This window comes from Podarcis melisellensis, assembly GCF_964234715.1.
Source record: "Podarcis melisellensis genome assembly, chromosome: 13".
Lineage (NCBI taxonomy): Eukaryota > Metazoa > Chordata > Lepidosauria > Squamata > Lacertidae > Podarcis > Podarcis melisellensis.
In genome coordinates this window covers 17,516,524-17,539,911 of record NC_138545.1, presented here as the reverse complement: position 1 = coordinate 17,539,911, position 23,388 = coordinate 17,516,524, and the positions used below count along the sequence as shown (strand labels likewise).

The following is a 23,388-nucleotide window of genomic DNA, read 5'->3' as shown; positions in this document are numbered from 1 at the left end:
GTGGCTTCTCTGCAGCTGGGAAGAGATCTTATATCTGAGCTTGTTGGCAGCTCAGGTTTAGCAAAGTGACCTCATTATACCCGTAGTCTTGCAAGGACACTGAGGGGAAAGATGTGGCGGTTTAAACCAGGTTTGAGTATAGCAAGAAGGGAGCTGAGAAAGGCATTTTGGTTGTGGCTTGTGAGTTGTATACATCTTCACTCTTTCTCCCTTGTTAAAACTTGTTTAAAAAAAACAAAACCTCAATGTTTCGCCCTTCTCACCCTCTTCAGCCTCTCCCCATCGTTTTGTAAAGCACCACTTCTTTCCTCTCGGTGCCTCTCCTTTCGCACTCCATTGCCATGACCATTGTGCAACTGGATCCCCTCCACTTCCCTGACTTCATGCAAATCACTTCCAAACCTACAACAAGGCTGTGCAGTGACAGACTAGTGCAAATAGAGTACAGAAAGGCGAATGTCCTTTGCAGCTGAAGTAAGCTTCGGCCTAGGCAAGATTCCACAGTCATGCCTGTTGTAACATACTTAAGAACTTTAGAGTTCGGTTTGCCCTTTCTGACATTGTTCTCTTTTAGCCATTTTAAGGGAACGATTCTGTTACTGTGGTCTCCCCTACGTATAAATAAAGCCAATTTATCGAAAACAAAAAACCCAAACCTTATGGTTAAGGGTGGGCGATGCCTCTCATAAACAACTATTAAAAAGTGAAATGTGTATCTGTGGGAGAAAAAGAAAACGGAGAAGCAGGAAGAGGAGCATAACTACTGCAGGGAATTATGTACTAACACTTGCATCACTCACTGTGGCACTACTGGAGCTCTCCTGAGGAAAGGGGGCAAACAGAAATTACCCATCCGCTGCCCTCCTTTTTTGAGGCTTGCTCACCTCTCATTGTCTTGGCGGATATAGGTCTTGGGTCCCACTTCCACTCGAGTCACATTTGAGTTCTGGTCCAAGACATGGATGTAATGGTATGGGGGGATCCGGATTATCGATTCAGCTGCCATCTCGACTCCTGAGAGCGGTTGTAAAGAGAGGGCAATCTGAATAGGATGAACCCGACAGAAATCTCCAGTTTAAAATGCTGCCCTGGGCACACCCTCGACTCCTGAGTCACCTTCCCACAGGCTTACCCCCCCCCCCGGGCAGGGCTTGGAGGAACTGTGCGACACCCTTTGTATCCACATTGTGCTAAAACCAATGCCTTTCGCTGCACTTAATCCTTCAACAAACTGAGGGAACCCAGCCCTGCCCTATTTTGCAGAAACCAATATACAGCAACAACCACAAGCCTGGATGGGGGTGCTACGAAGGGGACACACCCACTTCCACGGAGCAGAACCAAAGTCTCCAGGCAATTACAGGGAAAGTGCTTAGCAATCAGGCACATAAAAAGACTAGGACAGGAAGTTACAGGACCTGAATGTTGTTGGAAATATAAATCTCAGGCTAGACTTCTCGAACAGCTTAGCTGCAGCACTTGGTATCTGGGAGGGAGGGAGAAAAAGCAAGACAAATTAAATTTCCAGATAATGGCAGACGGAAGGATTCAGCAACTCCGAATTCCTCAAGCTCCAGCCTTGGAAGGGATTATTGCTTTTGTAAGCAACCTCCCGATTCTAGATGGATTGTATCCAGAGCACATCCCAAGCGAAGACGTCTACTAGCTAAAATGAAGCGGAATCTGCGAGAGGAGAAAACTTACTGCAGAGCAGAGCGCTTGTTTTCTGGAGAGTTTTGTAGCCAGGAATTCCCCCTGAAGCTTTCGGTTCCTGGTAGAGGAGGAGCGAGTGGGAGAGAACCTTTTAAAGGGAAAGTAGATTGCTAAATGGATGGTGCAATTTAATTTATGACCCTAACAGCATAGAAGGAATCATAAGGGCAGGGGCCACACCTTGAAAGACTGGGGAGAAGAGACATATGGTAATCATCATATTGGGAGTTCTTAGACAGGACAAACTTATCAAACGGAACTGGGGCTGCTCATAATAGAAGTGTGGCCACACATCTCAGCCACTATTATGTTGCTGAAGCTGGTTCCTACTTCTCATATCCTAGTTCTAGATTTGCCTCACCATGCTGAAGTAGCTTCCTAATTCCCAGTTCCTTATCTGATGAAAGTTCATAACACTACAAGATGAAACAAACAAGATGAATTTTAACAGGGAGAAATGTAAAGTATTGCACTTGGGCAAAAAAAATGAGAGGCACAAATACAAGATGGGTGACACCTGGCTTGAGAGCAGTACATGTGAAAAGGATGTAGGAGTCTTGGTTGACCACAAACTTGACATGAGCCAACAGTGTGACGTGGCAGCTAAAAAAGCCAATGCAATTCTGGGCTGCATCAATAGGAGTATAGCATCTAGATCAAGGGAAGTAATAGTGCCACTGTATTCTGCTCTGGTCAGACCTCACCTGGAGTACTGTGTCCAGTTCTGGGCACCACAGTTCAAGAAGGACACTGACAAACTGGAACGTGTCCAGAGGAGGGCAACCAAAATGGTCAAAGGCCTGGAAACGATGCCTTATGAGGAACGGCTAAGGGAGCTGGGCATGTTTAGCCTGGGGAAGAGGAGATTAAGGGGTGACATGATAGCCATGTTCAAATATATAAAAGGATGTCACATAGAGGAGGGAGAAGGGTTGTTTTCTGCTGCTCCAGAGAAGCGGACACGGAGCAATGGATCCAAACTATAAGAAAGAAGATTCCACCTAAACATTAGGAAGAACTTCCTGACAGTAAGAGCTGTTTGACAGTGGAATTTGCTGCCAAGGAGTGTGGTGGAGTCTCCTTCTTTGGAGGTCTTTAAGCAGAGGCTTGACAACCATATGTCAGGAGTGCTCTGATGGTGTTTCCTGCTTGGCAGGGGGTTGGACTCGATGGCCCTTGTGGTCTCTTCCAACTCTATGATTCTATGATTCTAAAAAAGAAATATATGTCCCTGAACTGAATCACAACCCACAAACTGACCCCACATTCCTCCATTTTCAGGGGACTCTTCCCTTTGGGACAAGCAATGATTTTCTATCATCTAACCCAATGTTAATCCTGCTCAGAGCAGACCCTAACTTAGATGCGATCATTTCAATGAGGCTACTCATTGAGTAGGACTAGCATTGGACTCAGCCCAAAATGACCATCTTTGCACAACACTCCTAAATGTGTGATAACATGTGACAATAAAAAAGCAAGGAACTGAGAGCCAGCAACTCAGGATGAGGTTTGGGACCACACAAAGCATGCGCCTGCACAAATGGGACACGGTCTTCTATGAAATGTTGATGAATCCTCTGGGTGCAAGGAACAGCCAAGTGCATGTCTGCACAGGGACAATAGCCCCAAAATGTAATAATATATATCCATTGCACCCCAAGTAAGCTTTGAGCTAGATGGAATTCAACACCATCTTACAGAGGACACTCCCCCAGAAGCATGGCTTTGTGGTGCTCAGAGCTTATTCTGGGATGTGAACTCCTAGCTCCTTATTGCCCCCCTACATCTTTTGGCTATTATTCATACGTGAATATGCCCTTGACGGTGGCTTATTGTCATGTGAAGCTTTGGAGCAGGCAGGATTCAATGCCATATTGTAGAGAACAGCCTTCTGGATTTTTGGGAACTGGTAATTACCGTATTTTTTGCTCTACAAGACTCACTTTTTCCTTCCTAAAGAGTAAGGGGAAATGTGTGTGCGTCTTATGGAGCGAATGCAGGCTGCACAGCTATCCCAGAAGCCAGAATAGCAAGAGGGATCACTGCTTTTGTTGCACAGTGATCCCTCTTGTTGTTCTGGCTTCTGAGATTCAGATTCCCCCCCCCCCTTGTTTTCCTCCTCCAAAAACTAGGTGTGTCTTATGGTCTGGTGCGTCTTATAGAGCGAAAAATACTTCAGCATCATGCCTACAATGGTTGTGGGCAGTGCAGTGTCAGGCAAAGAAAGAGAGGGTGGGGATCAGGGCCGGTCCATCCGTGAGGCAAGGTGAGGCAACCACTGTGTTGATCCAAAGGTGAACTGTTCTGGAAACTCTGCTAATACCACCTTGGTAGTTGAGATAACCCCACAGTTAATTGGTAGTTGTTGCAGCAATGAGCTCCTATACAGTGGTACCTCGGGTTACATATGCTTCAGGTTACAGACTCCGCTAACCCAGAAATATTACCTCGGGTTAAGAACTTTGCTTCAGGATGAGAACAGAAATCGTGCAGCGGCGGCACAGCAGCAGCAGGAGGTCCCATTAACTAAAGTGGTGCTTCAGGTTAAGAACAATTTCAGGTTAAGAACAGACCTCCAGAACGAATTAAGTTCTTAACCCGAGGTACCACTGTATATGAATTTGCTTTGTTATAGGGTAATGGGCTTGCTTTGATGTTATCCTTATATGTGGGCTTAGGGTGCGGGGCTCTGAGCCCAGAAAGGGGAACTAGCTGTAAGATTTGGGTATTTGCCACCTATGCTTCACCTAGTCAGGTGGAGTGATGGAAGTCCTGGCCAAAGTGACAAATGCTGCTTTGTGTGTAAGTAATATATGCAGATTTGCTTGGGTGCGGACAAGCCAAGTCCTCGCTGCAGTGTCTGTCCCACGTCTGTAAAGGCTGGGAGACGCTGACAGGCTGATTTGCTGAAATCTGCAACTTTCTTTTAATAAAGCACCAGAACAGTTCACTCTGGCATTTTTTAACCTCCTTCTTTGGTACCCCTGCACCCAACCACTCTCACAAGCCCTCCTTTGGGTCTGTCACCTCAGGCAGCAGGATCCATGGGGGCAGCAGATCCAGCCTGCAAGAAAAGCACCACCCATGGTGGCAATGACGGCAGAGCCCCCTCATGCCCACTCTATAGCAGCCTCTTGACAAACAGGAGGTGCTGTGGGTCTCCCTCCCACCCTTGTTCCCAATGTAGAACTTCACTCCTTCCTTTTCCCCTGGCAATGGGGAGGCACCATTTTGTGGTTTGCCTCAGGTGCCAAAATGTATTGAGCCGGCCCTGATGGAGAATAACAGCTGAAGTTTGAGTAGTGGTGGGAAACACTTCACTTGTTGAAAGCCTGTCCTTTACATAGCTGTAAAGTCACAAGGGAATTCCCATGCAAGGGAAGTGGCCTACCAGATATCGTATCATAGCCTTCCTACCAGATATTGTATAATCCCACTCACATATAAAGATACTTGAGACTGACTTACTGTAAGGTTACCAGATTTTTTTCAATGAATTCGGAGACACTTTTCAACTTCAATGGATTCTGCATGGGGACTGATTTGTAAATCCGGGGACTGTCCCCGGGAAACAGGGACGTCTGGTAACCTTAACTTACTGGGGTATTAAAATTGTTAGAGATTTTCTACTTGACTTAGAAGCATTTTTATATATCATGCTGGGATAGGTGGGTCTGATGAAAACTTGTAAAAAATTATGAAATTCGGCCTGGTTATTTACTTCTCAAGTTACATAACTCCTTCAATAAACAAAGAGGCTAGCAACCCAATTGCTAAAAGCTGGCAAATTACCAACGACTATTTTAGGGCAGGGCTCCCTTTTTAACAGTTGCATGAAAGGAGGGAATGCAGCATGTGCTGCTTTTTCAATCACTTCAACAATGAGGGGAAGACTATAACACAGTTGGCCACCCTAACCTACCCTACATCCAGCATAATCATTCAACTTCAGATAGAAAAGTTTTTAGCATTCACAGTGAATTGTAGCTGTTTTAGGGACCAAGGAATCTCTGCATGAGAAATCATCCTACAATTCTTATGTTCCTTTGGGGCAAAGCACTGGTGCCTAAACTGCTTTACATTTGTGTAATAGATGCACACTTGGCATGCTGTACTGTATCAGACTACCTGGGCACATCTAGGAATACATATTTCTCTTTAAGTGGTTGAATAATTTACCCATGGGTATGAGCTCAAGCTTTGAATCCTTGCTTCAAATCTAGACAATTATTTCTTACAACACAATCCTAACCATGTCTACTCAGAAGTAAATCCAAGTGAATCAATGGGATTTACTCTTAGGTAAACAGGATTAGGATTGCAGTCATAGCCTCATCTCAGTTTATCCATTTGTCAAAAATATTAGCTCAACTACAGTTGTCTATGCTCTGGTAACCACTAGATTAGATTACTGCAATGAGCTATATATGGGGCTGCCTCGGAAGATGGGTTTGGATGCTTCAGCTGGTGCAGAATTCAGCAGCCAGGTTGCTCACCAGGGCAAGACTGAGCATGACGCTAATCCTGGCTTGACTGCACTAGCTGCAAATTAGTTTCTGGGCCTAATTCAAAGTCCTGGTACTGGACCACAATACCCCACAGACCACCTCTTCCCATATGATCCGACCCAGACCCTGTGATCATCTTCCAAGGCCCTTCTTCATGTGCCTCCTCCATGAGAGATCTGGAGGGTGACTGGCAACACAACAGGCCTTCTCGTTTGTTTGCTCTCCCCAGGGAGGTCCGCCTGGTGCCTTCATTACATTTCTCTACAACCAGCCCTTTGCTGTGTGTGGCAGGGAGGGGAGCATTGCTGGGTTTTTTTGTTTTTATCATATATTTTGTAGTTTTTTATCTTTTATTTGTGTTGTGAACCACCCCTGAGATTTTCAGATGGCGGGCAGTATACAAATGAAAAAGAAAAGCCAACCTCAAAACATTATTTTAACGATACAGAAGCAATGTATGAGAAATTATTTCAGCACTTCTCTGGTTATTGGATACACAAAACAGCTTGGGGGAGAAATTCATCGAAATTCTAGCTTGAAGAGGAGCCTCCTATATTATTCCTTTTTTCCTTACAGTGCTTCCCCTCCCACACCTTCTTGTATGGGATGTACTTTTCTTCAAGTCCACTAAGATCACAAGAGGTCTACAAAATAATTATCAGTTAAATACTTTATTTAGTTTAATTGAAGGTGGGAATTCCTGGTTACTTTTGATGCTTTATTTTCTTCCTTCTTACACATTAACAGTAAAAAAGGAGGGAAGGCATCAGTCGCAGGGATAGAAGACTGAATAATATATGCGTTTTTAAAAATTAAACCCAACGTGCTTCACACTTAATTCTTCATCAGGAACCCTCTTGAGCAACTGCTTTCAATCCTGGCCTCTTCATATTTATTGCAAACATGAAACAATCCGGACTGAAATTCGCTCACAGGCGGCACTGCTGGCGCTCAGGCAGCGTAAAATGGAGATCACAACTCATACGGGAAACGAGGGGAGGCGGCAAATCGCGAGGTTCTTTTACTACGCATGCGGCAAACGCATACTGCATTCTTCACGGCAGTCGGAAGACGCAGGCGTCCCGCTGCGCATGCGCTCTCCGAGGCTTTAGGAGCATGCGCATTGATTTATTTACACTATATAGCCGCGCGCGCGACACAACCAGCGAGCTGTACTGCGCACGAGCGTATTGTTTTCGCAGAGCCTCCGCATCGGTCTATGCACGGCTCACTGCTACGCCCCCGTTCCTCCCAAAGCGCATGCGTATTTTCCTTTTCAGACTACGGTACCGAATTGCTGCAAAACGCATGCGCGTTGAGAAATAGCTTCCAAAACAAGACAAATTCTGTAGCGTAACGTCACCTAGTCTGTTGTTGTTGTTTTTTTAATTTAAGGAATACTTATTGTCCACTTCAGCCATTTGAAAGGTGCACCAGAAAAACAAAAGCGTGTCATTTTGGGGGGTTAATCTGCCAGCCATTTCCTCTGCCGTCACATCCAAGCAAACTGCGTGACCTCACTTGTGCGGCAAACATTCCACTTGACTCCTGTTTACTTGGAAGCCCTAAGGCAGCGACCCTAAGCATACTTGTGCCTGTGAGTAAACATCATTCAACATAGGCGGCTTTGCTTTTGAAACCACGCACAGGACTGCACAGCAGGGCTGCACTCAAAGTCCCTCTTTGCTCAAAACAAAAAAATTTCCTTCCAGTAGCACCTTAAAGACCAACTAAGTTAGTTCTTGGTATGAGCTTTCGTGTGCATGCACACTTCTTCAGATACACTGAAACAGAAGTTACCAGACCCTTCTATATAGTGAGAAGGTGGGGAGGGGTATTACTCAGAAGGGTGGTGGGAATGGGTGAGTCCCATTGACTATGAAATTGAGCTGCAATTCTATACCCACTCATAAGCAACAGAGTTATATTTTGGAATATGCATGATCCAGGAGCAGGGCCACACATTGTCATTCTTAGAAAATGTTTATTTTCACCTCCACCACCACTTAAGTATTTGAAGCATCTTCCTATTATATAGCGATTAAAATAGTGATACATTGTAATCCCTCAAAAGCACTCCTCAATTTGCCCAGCTCAGTGCTACCAAGGACACAACAAATAGGTTGTAAACTTGTGTTTTGGGTTGGCTTTAAAACAAGTAAGTTATCTGAATCATTCAAGACACAGGCTTGTAGAAAATTGGTTACTGGAAGATTTTTTTAAAAGTCCAACTCAAAACCAAGCAGAGGCGTTGAGAAAATATGTTGACAGCATCAATATAAAAGTCTGGCGCTCAGTGGTTTGTGGTTGCAGAGTGCAATTCAAGCCAGGAGACAGAGTGCTATAGAGGTTAGTATCCCTCTAGTCAAGGAAGACTCATAGTGTTCAAATTCCCATTGGCCCATGAAGCTCTGGGTGACCTTGGAGTTGTCACTATTTGGAACTTATCCCACAGGGTATCAAGTACTCCACTTGAACTCCTTGGAGGACAAGAATATTATAAAAGTAGTAAAATAGCATATATTAAATGAATGTAGCTAACTTACAAATCTGCCCTGGCACAAGTATAATGTGGATTGAACAGGGTGCATGGGACAGCGATCACAGTAAAAATAAGTAAACAAGGTATTACCCACTGGGATTTCTACTAAAAATTGTTATCTGTTTGCCTGCCAAGTTGAGTCAGCAGCATTGTGGTGCTAAATATGAGCTCAATTAAGAACACTTGGTGCACAAATGTGATCCTGATGTTTTCCCAAGCCTGTCATGTGATAAAACAAGGGACCCTAGGTAATTGTGGTTGAGGCCTTCTTTGCCAAGAGGTGACATAGAGTTAGAAGTCTCACATTTAACTCAAGTTCTTGCTGAAGGTTGTCCAGGTGATGTCTGCAGAAAAGTCACATTAAAGTAACTTGCATAAATGAGTAAAATCTCCTGTTTGTGGTGTAAGCGCCAAACCATATCTATTCAGAATTTCTACTGGATTCAACGGGGTTTATTTCCAGATATGGTTGAAGCTGCAGTACAATGCCGCATGCCAGTGACATAATCCCATACTATGAAAGCATATCTGTCTGTATTAAGTTCTAGATCACAGCAGGCGTCATGCAGATCGTCCTACACCTTACTTACTAGTACCTGCAAGCCCAAATATGCTGTCGAATTGGTTCGTCTTCCCTGCGACATTTTTTTAAATATAGGCGACATAAGTGTACGGCAGGGGGTTGAATAATACGGAATGAGGGGCAGAAAGAGAAAAGGCACCATAATGGCCATTACGGATGAAGCTCTTCCCTGGCGGCCATTTTGTGAGAGGGGACGCAGTCACTCAAAAGAAAACTAACGGGGAGGGGAAAGGAGCAACCGTTACTCGCGCGCGGCCGCCTCGGCGCCGGCCAATCAACTTTCTTCTTTAAAAGAAAAAAACCCTACGGCCACAGCGCTCGTCACTCCACCCAATCAGCAAGCACCACACGTGGGGGCCTTTTGTACGATCCCGCGCACGTCGGGAGCGAGGACGGCAGCCCCACCCAATCGCTACCTGCCGCCTTCTCCATACCCCCTCTTCACCCCTCCCCGCCCAGAGAGGCTGTGGCGCCGGGGGGCGCGCGCGCGCGCAGAGGGGGCCAATCAGCGTGCGCGCCGAGGTTTCCTCGCGCCGCTGCCTCCTCGCTCTATCCCCCCTCCCACCTTCACTCCCCCCGCCCGCGCGACGTTGCTGCTGCTCCCCACTCGCTCCCCCCTCCCTTCCCGACCCCCCCTCTCGCCGAGCTGAACCCCCCCCTCCCCCGCTCGTTGCCGCCGCCATGGACCCGAGCAACTGGAGCAGCTTCATCTTCCAGGTAACCCCCCTCCCTTCTCCTCCACCTTCCCCCCTCCCTTCTCCGCTAAAAAAAAGGGGGGAGCGCGAGCGGAGGACAAGGGAGCGCAAGCAAGAGCTCTAGGCTCCCCGCTCACACCCTCCCTGCCCCGCCCCTCCCCTCGGGAATCCCAGCGGGCGGGGGCCCTTGCGCGCGCGGGCCAGCAGGGCGCACTCAGCACGCGCTCCCCCCCCCGCCTCGCGCTGCCCCAACGGTCACCTCCCTCCGCCAGCGCAGCCTTGCGCTCCCCCTACCCCCTCGTTCTCTACGCTCGCTGTGCCCAGCCCCTCCCTCCGCCTCGCGCTTCATCTCCCTCTCCCCCCCACCAACGGTCACCTCCCTCTCGCGCTCGCTCTGCCCATCCCCTCGCGCTTGTCCCCCACCTTTTTCCCTGCCAGTTGCTACCTCGGTGCCTCCTCGGTCCCACTCCCAGTGATCCTGCTTTCCAAAATGCCCCCCCTCAGATCCACACGCACTACAGCTGCCTCGCCCTCTCCAAGGCTACGCGCGCATAATCCTCTCTTCCCGTCATGCCCCCCACAAAATAAAATGTCCTCCTGCCATAATTGCTCTCCCCTCCCCAAAGCTGTGCCCTCTAGGGGTTTCTGCCGAACACCAGTGCGAGTTTGGCCACACATGCCAAGGAGAGGCTTCATGCTCATTTCCTGGCCCCGCTATTTACTTACCCTGAAGCGCAGGCACAAAAGGAGGTAGCTAGGTGTGACCTTTGGCAGCCAACAGGTGTAGTGTTGGATTTCCCACCTGTTTCTTGCCTACCTTTATGTGTGGACTCCTAAAGGGGCCGTCTCTGGACATGAAAAAATGCAGGGAGATGACCCCACTTCTTTCCTCCTCACCTACAAATGCATTATGATATAGATAGTGGCTGTATACACGGGAGGTACATTACCTCCAACTTTTCCTGTGACCAGGCATGTGTGGCCAAATTTTGTCAAGATTGCATGAGGGCCCTACTTCCCCACCCTTTGGAGCTCCTTGTCTTAACCTCCTGCTTCCACTTCTTGAGCCTCCCTTGCAGTCAATTTCCTCTTTAAACCTGCAGCCCCACCTCCCCAGCCACCTCCCCTTTCCAGTTTCTGACCAAATAATAACCTCCTGCCTGCTGCTGTCACCCTTGGCTCCTTTCCTGGGTAATCGCCCTCCCTCCTAGTGCTTCCTGCCCGGGTTTTCCCTTTGCAGAGCTCAGCCTCAGGCCTTCCCCTTTTTCAGATATGCAACTACTGTACTTGCTTTTCCCTTAATGTCTCTCTTCTTATAAGTCAGAGACATGGCTCCCCTAGTACTTCACCATCATGTGTGTGGTTGGGGAGGGGGATCTCTCAGGCATAGACCTTAACATAATGCTGGCCCATATCTACTGCTGTTGGGAATCCCTTGCCTGTCCTTTTCCCCATTCCCGAAGAAAAGTAGACTCTCCTAGTACATGCCCTCTTTTATTCCATACTTTTGTACACAATATTCAAACCATCATCTTGGCCCAGTGTAGCAATTTATCTTTACAGTCCCATACCTTACACCCAGCTTTCTATTCTCCCACAAACAAACTTTCCTCCTTTCCCACACCATGGGAAACCAACTAAGTTCTGCTTAGAGTAGACCCACTGAAATCAATGGACCAGAAAGGCATATTTATTAATTTAAATTGCCCTACTTACATTGGATTCAACCCCATATTTTTCCTGTTGTAAACCATAACTACTCCACACTTACATTCAGTGCTTGAAGTTACTTGGGACAAGCAATTGCTGCTCTCTCTACATCTTTCATCTCATCACCCATAGTTCCTGTGGAATAACCAAACACACCAATTTCCTACAATTACCCATTTCTCTCTTGCCGTCCTTTGAATTTACGGTAACTCTTGAGTTTCCAAATTTGCTGAAGGGTGGGGAGGATTCTTTTTCTTTTAAGGTTCCCTAATCTTTCTTTTTTTCTGTCTCTTTAGCAGAGTCATACACAGAACCCTCTGCAGGTTGGGACCGAAATCCAGTCCAGATTTTTTGCTGCTCAGGGCTGCAGTCAAAGCCCCTTCCAGGTGAGCTCTGTCTGGGCACCAAATGGAGAGCGATGGACCCCTTTGAAAAACGATATCTACTTGAGGCAGCTGCATCTCAGTGCTGGAGACCAAAATTTTTTATACGAATTGCCTCAACCTCAAAGGGTACCCTGTACAAATACTTGATTTTAAAAAATAATTTCTGTATTTCTTACTGTAAATACTGTTTTACATTTATTTAGCCACTCTTACTTGATGTCAGTCACTTAATGTTTATTTTTATTTGTTTACTTTCAGCATTTATATACCACCCAATTAACCATGTCCTCTGGGCAGTTCACAAATTAAAATCAATAAAATACAACTATATTCAGTCAATTAAAATCATTACAGAAGCAGCACCAATTTAAAAAAAAAACAACAGCATAAAACAGTTGTGGGACTGAGGCTCTGAAATCATGATTTGCCGGAGACCACCCTATAAAGCTTGTGCAGAGTTTTAAAGCCAAGTACTTAAATCTATACCCTTATGTTAAAAGAAACCGTCCCCTTCTTCCAGTTCAGTTACCAAACCCATTAAGTTAATCTGGTGCACTTCAAGTTTACTCTGAATTAAAAGTTAAAGTTTTACTGGGGCCAAGAATTCTGCCTTGCTGTGCAGATATTACCTTGGTTCTATTTAGATTTATTTTGCTTTTATTAATTTTACTAGCCTCATATATCCCAGACTTCAACAGGTAACAAATTAAAACAAAATAAATTATTATTGTAAATACCCTGATAGGCAGCTTTATCCCATACACATTTTTTCAGAAGTGTCACCATGTTCAGTAGGCATAGGATTGCAGTTTAAGGTTAGCCCTTCCCTGGTTAACTCTATACTTTAAAAAGCAATCTGAATCAAAGTTTTATTGGGTAATATCTAATTAAATCATACCCTGAGTAGACCCAGTGAAATCAACTGGTGTTACTTAGGTTCATTGATTTCAGTGGATCTGTTTTGAGTATAACTAATGTTGCATATAGCTGGTTGTTTTGGAAGCTACCCAGACTTGGATGCTGACAAACCTCTACCAGAGAAAGAACTATTTGAACTTCACTTACAGATAATGCTCTAAATTGAATTTAAAAGGTCGTGAAGGAACATAACCAAAACAACTGTATTTTTGAATAATAACAGATCTCTGAAATGCTAGATTGAACTTACGTTTATGTAGTGGTTTGTCATTTTTCCTGATAGCATCCCTTGTTCCATTTTTCTGACCAGTGTACAGAGATTAAGGGGTTAGTCCTTCACACATTTTCATGGGAATAAGCAATACAAAACAAAGCATAATTTACTTCCAAGTAACTCTGCCTAGTTTCTGACACATATGACTTGACCTTGGTCACAAATCAGTGACTGAACAGGAATTTGAATTCAAGTCTCTTCTTAACTTCACATCTATAGAAGTTAAGAAAGACTGTCTGTCACTTCATGATATGGTAGTTGTCCTTACTGTTTTCTGATGGTGATGGGCACTAGAAAGTTTTCTAGCCAGGCAAGCCAGTACCATGGGTCCTTATGTATTTCTTTGTTGCCTGGAGTTAAATTATGTTCATCACCTTATATAGCTGATGCACAAAAGCTTCTCAGTGAAGAAGTAATTTTTGGTTTGTAGAATTTGGAGTGAAAAAATTTAATCTCTCTTTGTAAATGTGAAAATCACAAAGTAAAACGTGATTAGTGATTAGTTTGGACCCATGGATTGCCATATATGGACTGAACATATTTTCATTGAAATTAATTTCTAAATTGTTAGCATTTTTAAAAGAATACTTTTCTAGATTTTTAAAAGGTTCCAAACACATTTTTCTCTAATCCTGTGATTTATTTCCTGATTGAAAATTCTGGGAAATATTTTGGCTAAGGAATAAGAACAAATTGGTGTCTAAATGGTTGTTGGCTCAAATCTATGCATTTCTTCTTTCTAAAAGCCTTGTAAATAAGTTTACAAACATTGCTTTTCTGCCATGTTTTTACTAGCACGCTAGGGATGGCAGATGGACAGAGAGCTTTGTCCCTCCTGCATCAGTTAGCTGCATTTCTCTGGTAGGTGCACAGGAGGGATGGAAAACTCCTTCCTGAGACTACTCACTTGCCTGCATAGAATTCCTTCTCACTGATGGCTACCAGGCTAGTACTTAAATAGTACAAAGCTGCATCAGACATATATGTAAGCTGAATTGTAGGCTGAATTTCTTTTCTAATGTGTTTTTTATATTCTGCTCGTACTCGGAACTCCCATCCAAGAGAATGATCAGGTTCACACCTGATTAGCTTCAGGCATGCTGTGATTTCCACACCATTCACTGGCATCAATTTTAAAGGCTTATGATGATATTATTAGTATTATTAGAATGGAGGGTTCACATTTAAGATAGACAGAAAGCTATCCCAGATAAAGTTTCTGTAATCCAAGTTTGTAAATAGCCAATCATCCAGTTGCCTTTGACACACAGGCAACCAGCAAGAAATGTTTAACAAACTGGAACCTGGTTGTCCTTCTCCCACCTGTAAACGTGCAGATGCATGAGAGCAAATGGGCTAGTATTTTCTGTGGTGAAGCTTCCAGTACACTTAAGCTGATGGCACTGTACTGAGCTAGATTTTCCAGATTTAGTAAGAAATACCAAAGTCTTCACTTTGCAGGGCATGGTATCTGTAAAAGCAGAGCTCTCCAACTCTGAGATGCCCAGGTCTTTAACTTGAATTCTAACTATTCAGTGGAGCTGGTGAGTGTTTGTAGTGAGTATTCCTGCTTCTCCTCCCATAACATTTGGTAAATAATAATCCAGCCCATCTTAATCTTCCCCCACCTAAGATGAGTTCAAGCTAGTTTATGAGAGATGGATTCTTTTGAAATGGGAATTTACTATTCCATCCACTCTACAAGTTACTAGAATACTGTAGGCTTTCAGAATTCATTGTTCATTACTGTATTTTTCAAGTATAAAATCTCTTTTTCTGTTCAGACTGCCACCACAACAGCCCCTCCCCAGCAGTCAGCCACCCCTGCTGAATCCCTCCAAGTGGATCTCCTTCCAGTCTTGGCTGCAGCCCAGGAAACAGCCGCTGCTGCTGCTGTGGTTGCTGCCGCTACTGGCTCTGCACCATCTGCTTCCACAGTAGACACGGCCGCTTTGAAGCAGCAGCAACCTTCTGCCTCTGAGGGTGGTGGTGGGCAGGTAGCACCATCCTCTCAAACTACACAAGCCCCAACCTCCCAGGCAGCTTCTGCTACGCAACAGCAAGGTGATGCCCAGAAGAAGCCCAAGAGCAAAGGTCCCTACATCTGCTCCCTGTGTGCTAAAGAATTCAAAAATGGCTACAACCTGCGGCGCCATGAAGCCATTCATACGGGGGCCAAAGCTTCTCGCGCTGGACCCACGACCATGAAGATGCCCACCATGGTCCCCCTCAGCTTGCTTAGTGTTTCCGCCATCGGTGGCACAACAGCAGCAACACCTGCCCCTGCCGAAGGTGCAGGAAACACAGCAGGGTCAGGAGCAGGGCTGGTGACCACTACAGCATCAGGCAAACGCATCCGGAAGAACCATGCTTGTGAGATGTGTGGGAAAGCCTTCCGGGACGTCTACCATCTCAATCGGCATAAGTTGTCCCATTCAGACGAGAAGCCCTACCAGTGTCCTGTCTGCCAGCAGCGATTCAAGCGGAAGGACCGCATGAGCTATCACGTCCGTTCGCATGATGGTGCTGTGCACAAGCCGTACATCTGCAGCCACTGTGGGAAGAGTTTCTCTCGGTACGAGGGATTCAAGGGTGCAGGGAGGAGGCAGTTCAAAGGGGACTTGTTGCAGGGCTTACGTGAGGAAGGTTGGCTTTTAGAAAAGGTGTTTCCCCTTGTGATAGAGAATAAGCTTTAGCAGACAACATCCTGAACCAGTACGAGTTAGGATGGCGCTATTACACTAGAAGCTAACATTAACTGATTGAGGGATGTCTGGGGGCGCCTCAGGATCCCTTCCCTTTGCAGCTCTTGCCATAACTCAAATTCCTCCAAGCCTAATCTTGACTACCTTGGCCATATAAGAGGTTTTCTAAGGGATACCAGCTGGTGCTGGTTCTGTGGGAGGACTCCAGAACAGTAAAGACCACATAGGAAATCCATCCAAATCCCTCACCAGTTCCATTCCTAGGAGCAGCTAACTCATTGCAGTTCTTACGTACCAATCCAGCTGAACAAACAGGACAGAAAGAAAGGAAAGGGGAGGCATGTGAAAGCACATATTTTCTCAATTGTGGTTCACTAACTTATTTTAAGTTGGCAGTGTATAACCCAATCCAGAAAATTTCCCCAGTCCTGCCACTAGTACTTTTGTATTATAATACCAGAGAGTGTTAGGCAGTGTTTCTTTCTGACTACTTATAAAATGCAACCATTAACAAGAGGCTTCTAACTGGGATTGAGGCATCAACACCCATGGGAGATAAGTGTAGACATTCAAAGAACCTTCACAAAAGTGCAACAAGTGGCTTTCATAAAGTATTGAAAAGAAACAGGAAAATGTAAATATAACCCCACAATTTAATATTGCCCATTTCAGGTCAGATTCAAACATGTAGAAATAGCATGACTTCTCCTTACTTTGTCAACTCAACAGACGTGTCCGTGTTTCATTGTTCCTCCGTGTAAAAACAAATCCCTGCATATACTGAACTAGCATGTTAGTAAGAAACTAAAAGCTTTCTTGACATGCTAGCTTTTCATTCAAGGGATTTGTTTTAACAGGAAGGTGTATTCAAACATGTAGTACCTCACCTGCAGTCTGAAGTGTACAGTTCAAGAAGTGCCAGATCTATGGAATTTCTTTGCATATTAATTGGCTGTTAGATCAAGCAACAGACAATGAGGTCAGCTTGTGGGGAAAGAAAACCTCACATTTCCAGAATTAAACATTTGCAAATGTACTTAGTAATTGCATTGTCACCATGCTGGCAGCATAGAACACTGATAAGTTGCAGCCTGATCAGAAAGGCTCTGTGACCAGGTTTCTCTCCCTTTTTTTCTGAGGTTTTACCAGAATTGCCCTTACATTTGCCAGCTTTTCTGTACAATTGTAGAAAGAATGCACTTGCTCTTTAAAATAAGTTAGGCCATCTCAATTCCCTCACTTGGCCCAGGTGTTGTGTGGACCTGCAGTTGCATGGAATACCAAGAGCAGCCTGTGCTCAAAATACAAAGAAAATTCCAGAGAAACAAATTGCCCCATGGGCTTTAGATGTTCTTGTAAGCCCCCAGTAAAAGCATGAACATAAAAAGAAGGTGCTGAAGTTTTCTGATCTGACAGCCCTTGTAGAAATGGAAGCAAGAGGACAGGTGTAGGTTGGTTGATTGGTTTATTAAATTTGTGTACTACACAATACCCATAGATATCAGGGTGGTTCACAACATAAAATTACAAATTTATTTAACCTATTTAACAAAAAATTCTAGTAACATTCCAGGCTTCACAGCTCCTAGAGGCCATAGAGTCAGGCTTCTGATTTGCAACAATAAAGGAGTAAACATGAACTTTTAAAGAAATAACTTTAGAAATGCAAACTTTTTAAAGTAGGTCTTTAAAATATGAGTGTTGGTATGGTCTGATACATATACACTCAAGTCACACAGAACTACAGAAAATACAGAGGACCGTTAACACCTGACTAGAATACACTGTTTTCTACACCCTTTTTGTTTATTTCGTTGGGTAGAAACTACTTGAATATATCCAGAATTTCTTTTCATCACCACAAGGGCTTGTAATTTTAGCAGCAGAAAGCACATATAAATTACGCATGTGCTGTAGAAATTTCCTCTAGGCAAGCTAGCTATATATATTCAAGGTTGCTCCCAACACTGCACTTTCTTACCCTTTCAAATAAGTGACAACCTTTATTTTATTTATTCAACAAAATTTATATGCCATTTTGTAACAAAACCTCTAAAAGGTTTACAAGAATATTATCAACAAAGCTAGTTAAAAATAAGAAACGTTTAAAAAAAATTAAAATCAGCTCTAAACTAAAAAGAGATTAAAACATGTCAGCATCTCTCAGTTCTAAGTTTACAGTTTCTATTTTCAGCTTGCTTTCTAATGGAGGGTTCCCTGTAAATCAGTTGGATTCTTGAGTGTCAAATCCTTTTCTGAATTGTTTTCCAGCTTAGGTTTTATCAGTATCTGTGACTAATCTGTGGCTAATTAATAAACCATTGAATGGATGAATTCCCCAAGAACATTTCTGTAGGCACATAGTCTCCCTCACTCATCTTGCCTAGACTCACATCAGTGCATGCTTGAAAATGATGAATTAAGCCTGTTAAAACTATAACTGGCACTTTTTAATGACAGAGTTATTTTACTGTTAACAGCTGCAAGCTAACTGGCATTTAAGAGGAACAGCTTTTCCAAAAGAAGCATATTCCTGTGCATCTGTTAAAAGCAGAAAAACTTTACCAGTAAAAGAAACAGGGACAACCCAGCTTTAGGAGACATGAAACTATAGCAACATAGTTGGGATTGAGAAGGAAAAGGAGATGAATTTAATAATGGGGGGACATGGACCTTTATAGCAGGGAATGAAAGAGAATTCCTCAAGAACAGATCACTTACTTGAATATTTCTTGCCTCCCACAGTCCGGACCATTTGAACAGCCATGTGCGGCAAGTCCACTCGACAGAGAGACCCTTCAAATGTGAGGTACCTTCCCCCACTGACAGTATTGCTGTATCAACTCTCTACTCCCTCCCATTATTTAATTTGTCCCCAATAATCTGCCTGAGTTTCTGGTGCAAGAGAAGGCAATGTCAGGTCCCCTGTACTTAAAGGGAACTTTGCACGTTCTCAAGTCCCGTAGTCTTTGGTTGCCTTGGGAAGTGGGCTGCTGTAGGCAAAAACAATTTCGCCATGATTCCTTTCTCTCTGTTTCTGCAGACATGTGAAGCAGCCTTTGCCACCAAGGATCGGCTGCGTGCTCACACAGTCCGTCATGAGGAGAAGGTGCCATGTCACGTGTGTGGAAAGATGCTGAGCGCCGCCTACATCACGGACCACATGAAAGTACACAGCCAAGGGCCGAATCATGTCTGCGAACTGTGCAACAAAGGTAAGAGGACAGGACTCTCTGTGAAAGTATCTGGAAGGGAGAGAAAAATACTTAACCGTCTCTTCTGGGAATGGTTTTGTAAGAATTAGGTTTCAATGGAGCTTACTCCCAGCTGCATTTGCATAGGATTCCAACTTTAATTGGTACTTGCATAAGTGCTTGCTCCTTTATAATATGGTTCCTCAGCATATCAGCCAGAGTCATGCTTGAGACCTGCTTCAGGATATTTCATTTGCAGTTTGAATTAGATGTGGCTGGTTTTCCACAAGCTTTCAAACAGACCTGCCAGGTTCTCACTAACTTCAGCTCAGCTGAACAGCCATGGATGGTGACCCACCAGGGCCTTATAGGTAGCTATATTGGTTTATTATCCAACTGACAGGCCGCAGTATGTGGTAGGTGGGCTGCATTCATCTTGGTAAGTCAAAGTTGCACATGCCTGCTTTAGAAGTAGTCAGCCGGATTTGAATCCTTTACATGTGAGGCCAAACTTCCTCTCTGTGAGCATTAAATACAGAATTGCAGAAGAGGACTGACTTGATAAGAATATATAATAATGCCTTTGAAACAAGCTGCATTTGAAGGACCAATGTTGAGACCAGGCAGCATTTTATTTTTGTTGGCCTGCAGCTGTTGCTCAGACTTCCTGCTTTATCTCAACAAGAAAACTGCTTGGCAAGACAGCTGGCTCCTAATCTTTTTTTCTCCATTTGCATGTCCTAGTATCTTCCTTAGTACCATTTTGCCACAGGCTTAAATAGCTTCACTGTACTGTGTAAGTGTAGGATGACATGATTTATTGTATATAGTTAGATTTGCTAATTCTCCATATATAGGTGGAATCCAATGTGCAGGTAGATAACTAAACAGTATGAAAAGAGGACTGCTAATATTTGAATTGTGTGTGTTACAACTTTACCCATCTGACATACTTAGATGGGTATATTATTTTTAAATAGAAAACAATATCCTTAAAACATAAGTCAAAATAGGCTGAATAATGTGCAGGTTAGTAAGAAACAGTTTTTTAAAAAAACAATAATAACAATCTGCTTTTCCTTTGTGGAAACACCTGGATTATCTCACTGGATAATATGCATAATCCATTATGCTTTACCCATATATTTAAAATAAAATCTTCAACATATTGTAGATAGCAGGATTCTCAGATGCATAAAGCAGCAGTTTACTATTAATCACTTCTTATAATTTTTTTATGGCTTAAATATTTCATGTTGCAGAGAATATAGATAACATAGATTTGCTGTGGGGCGGGAGCAGGAAATCTGCTTTCTTCTCATCCAGCTACTTCTGGTCTAGGATTACAGCTCTGATATTTTTGTGTTGAGTCTTAAGTTCCTCACCTTTACTTCCTCAATGCCGCGATGCAGCTGCCCCTAGAGTGGGGTCTGTTGTTCATACAGAGATAGCTTACCTGGTGGCAAGATGCAGCCATCTCTGGGGTGGAGAAGCTGCCTCTTCACCAGGGAGCCCTGTCGCAATGGATCTTTCACTAGATGTTGAGACGCAGCCGCCTCTAGGGTGAGGCACAACCAAGCATTACAGGACACTGGAGTACGTTTTCAGTAGACCGGACACTGACCTGGCTGGTTTTTGTCCTTCTCCCCCTCCCGTAGGGTTCACCACAGCGGCCTACCTCAGGGTCCACGCGGTCAAGGACCACGGACTGGCCGCCCCGCGGCTGGAGCGTTTCCTTTGCAAGCTGTGTGGTGTGCACTGCAAGACCCCGGCTCAGCTCAACGGGCATCTGCAGACGCACGCAGGAGAAGGGGCTGCGGCCACTGAGGGCCAACCGCTGCGGTGAAACGCTGGCCGGGCCACCAGGCAAGAGCCGCTTCCTTCTGTCCTAGGGAATGGGGAGGGGAGGCCCATCTGTCCCGTAGGGTACCCACGTGTCCTTGTATTCTCAGTGGGAGACGGAGAACCCCATCTCCCCTGGGGCGGCTGCATCCTAAATTAGCATCCCTCTGCCAGTGTTTAAGTGCCTGCATATTGCAGTGCCTATCTTGGTTTGGATGCTTATGTGTGACTAAGGATCCTTTTGCAGGTTCATCTAAAGAGGATAGAAGCAGGATTGAGCTTTCATTTTTTTAAAAATTAAAAGGTGCACATAATCCTTTGAATGTTTTATTTATCTGAATATTGTTTTATTTTTCCAAAGTCAAAGGAGTTCTTGTACTTTTAACAGGGCACATTGATGGGTGTTTTGTCTCCTTTTTGCCTTTCATTACTTTGTCTCCTGTCCAACATTAGGCATAACTATTGCTTTTGAAACACAACTGATTATGGGGCAGCAGTAAGTGAATCGATTCCCATGAGATGCTGTAATGTAGTGGGAGATTTTCTAGCCCCATTCACTGCTATGGATGTATTCCCTATGTATCATGCATCTTGGAGAACTGTGGGAGCTGGAGTCCCCTGAGAAAACTTTCCTGTGAAAGTTTAACCTTTATTATGCATTAGGACAACAATTTAAGTGATAAACCCCAGTTAGTTGTATTATCTGCGGTTAATTTCAAGTTTGAGCTAGTGAGTTCTTTCAACCTTGCTTTATTTTTCAGCCTTTTAAGGAAGGGAACTTCCCTACAGGACATGGATAAATATGGTGCTTTGGAGGAAGGGGCAGCTGCATCCATCTCTTTCTTACTACGTGAAACCAGCTGTGTCTTCTACTCCAGCTTACAGCAGGGGGAGGGTGGGAGGAAGCAGGCTACACAACTGTGTTAATTAAATTTCTGAGGGTGAGAAACCCCTTTGACTTTGTACATCTGTCTTCCTCCACAGGTACGGGTGAGGTCTGCCCCCTCGCGGCAGCCGTCTCGGCCCCACCTCCCGCCGCCGTCACGGTGCTGCCCATGGAGGGAGCTTCGGTTGTGAGCCAAGCCCTCCCCACACAGCCCTGGTGATTTCTGGGAGTGGGGAGGCAGAAGCCGACCCTCCCAGTCCCATCCCTGTCCCTCACTGGCAGCTGGAGCCTCCAAGCCCAGATGAATATGCAGTGGCCATATTTGGGTGTTTAATTTAATGGTGGTTTCATTCATTCTCTCCCCTGCCTGTGCTCGTAAAATAGTGGTGCTGGGAAAGCACCTGCCCAGCCAAAGCAGCAGCTCTTGTTCAGAGGGCCATGGAAGGGCTGTGTGTGCATTCAGAGAGCACCCTCGTTTTATTGACTCCCCTGCTCTAGTCCCCTTAACGTCTAGCCCCACAAGAGTCCCATAAACCCATGCACCCTCTCCTGTCCTTAGCCAAATAGCTACAGTCTTCGTCACCATAAGTCTCTTGCTCATTCCAGCAGTGCTCCCTATTGCCCCCTAAATCAGCTACACAAAAAGAGTGAGACAATGGGACAGGAAAGACTTAACAAGCTCAGCTCAGGAACAGAATGAGGAGGGCTCAAGGATGGGATACCTGTGGGACAAAATTGTGGGGCAAGATTGCAGCTGGTGGCGGGGGGAGGCCAGAGTTGGGAATAGAGTTGTGTTGGTTGAGGGGTTGACAGAACTTGGGAAACCCAAAAAGAAGTTAGAAGAGGGATGAAAATCAGGATTGAGGGGCATTGTAGGTGCCAGGAGCTCAAGTCTGGGGTGGCAGGGGGCTGCAGTGGGATGGGATGGAAAAGGATTGGATTGGATTTCTCCATGGCTTCAGTGTGGAGTGCCCTCCATTCCCCTGCTGAGGAACTGCTCTGAATTTCCCTCCTTGCCCAAGCACCTCATTCTTTCATGGTGTCTGTTTTAATGCTCCATTCCCTGAGCTTCTCTCGTGATTCGTGTTCCAAGCGTGTCAGCCCCCCACACCAAGCATTGATGCCCCACCCGCTGAAAACCTTTCTTGTTGCATGCAACCCCCACAGTTTGGGGTTAGAGTCCTCGCTTTTTTGTATTATATATATTAAAAAAAAAATCCCCTGACATTTAAAATAAACTCCCTTTGTGGTTTTTTTTTTTTTTTGTTTTCGTTTTTTGTTAACACAAAATGTAATGAAGCTGTGTCCATCTATCCTTTCTTCCTGTTCCCTCCCTCACCCCACATCTTTCCTTCTCCCATGCACCCTTTCTGGATCTGTGTCTCAACAGCAAAAGATTTTAGTAAAAACATTGAAGGAAAAAAATCCA

At 44.7% G+C, this 23,388-nt stretch overlaps 2 protein-coding genes across 18 annotated transcripts in view; one reads left to right on the top strand and one right to left on the bottom strand.

Annotated features, from left to right (window-relative positions):
* Positions 1-10,794, bottom strand: part of MVP (major vault protein) — a 25,269-nt gene extending 14,475 nt beyond the window's left edge. Inside the window, exons 1-3 of one of the 9 annotated variants that reach the window (XM_081885323.1) lie at positions 10,771-10,794; positions 1,419-1,486; positions 885-1,014 (exon numbers count right to left, since the gene is read on the bottom strand). In XM_081885323.1, coding sequence (XP_081741449.1) covers positions 885-1,006 — 122 coding nt within the window. In that variant the 5' untranslated portion in view covers positions 1,007-1,014; positions 1,419-1,486; positions 10,771-10,794. The other 8 variants (XM_081885327.1, XM_081885322.1, XM_081885324.1 and 5 more) reach the window with 8 other exon arrangements.
* MAZ (MYC associated zinc finger protein) lies at positions 9,763-23,388 on the top strand. 9 transcript variants are annotated; one of them, XM_081885335.1, is made up of 8 exons: positions 9,767-10,066; positions 12,054-12,140; positions 14,128-14,193; positions 15,117-15,907; positions 18,783-18,846; positions 19,081-19,252; positions 20,890-21,097; positions 22,058-23,388. In XM_081885335.1, exons 1-7 carry the CDS (start codon positions 10,031-10,033, stop codon positions 21,075-21,077), a joined length of 1,404 nt encoding a protein of 467 aa, XP_081741461.1. In that variant the 5' UTR covers positions 9,767-10,030; the 3' UTR covers positions 21,078-21,097; positions 22,058-23,388. The 9 variants fall into 9 exon arrangements, with proteins under 9 accessions (XP_081741459.1, XP_081741458.1, XP_081741461.1 ...); XM_081885339.1 differs by having other exon boundaries at positions 9,768-10,066; positions 12,051-12,266; XM_081885334.1 differs by having other exon boundaries at positions 9,769-10,066; positions 12,051-12,140.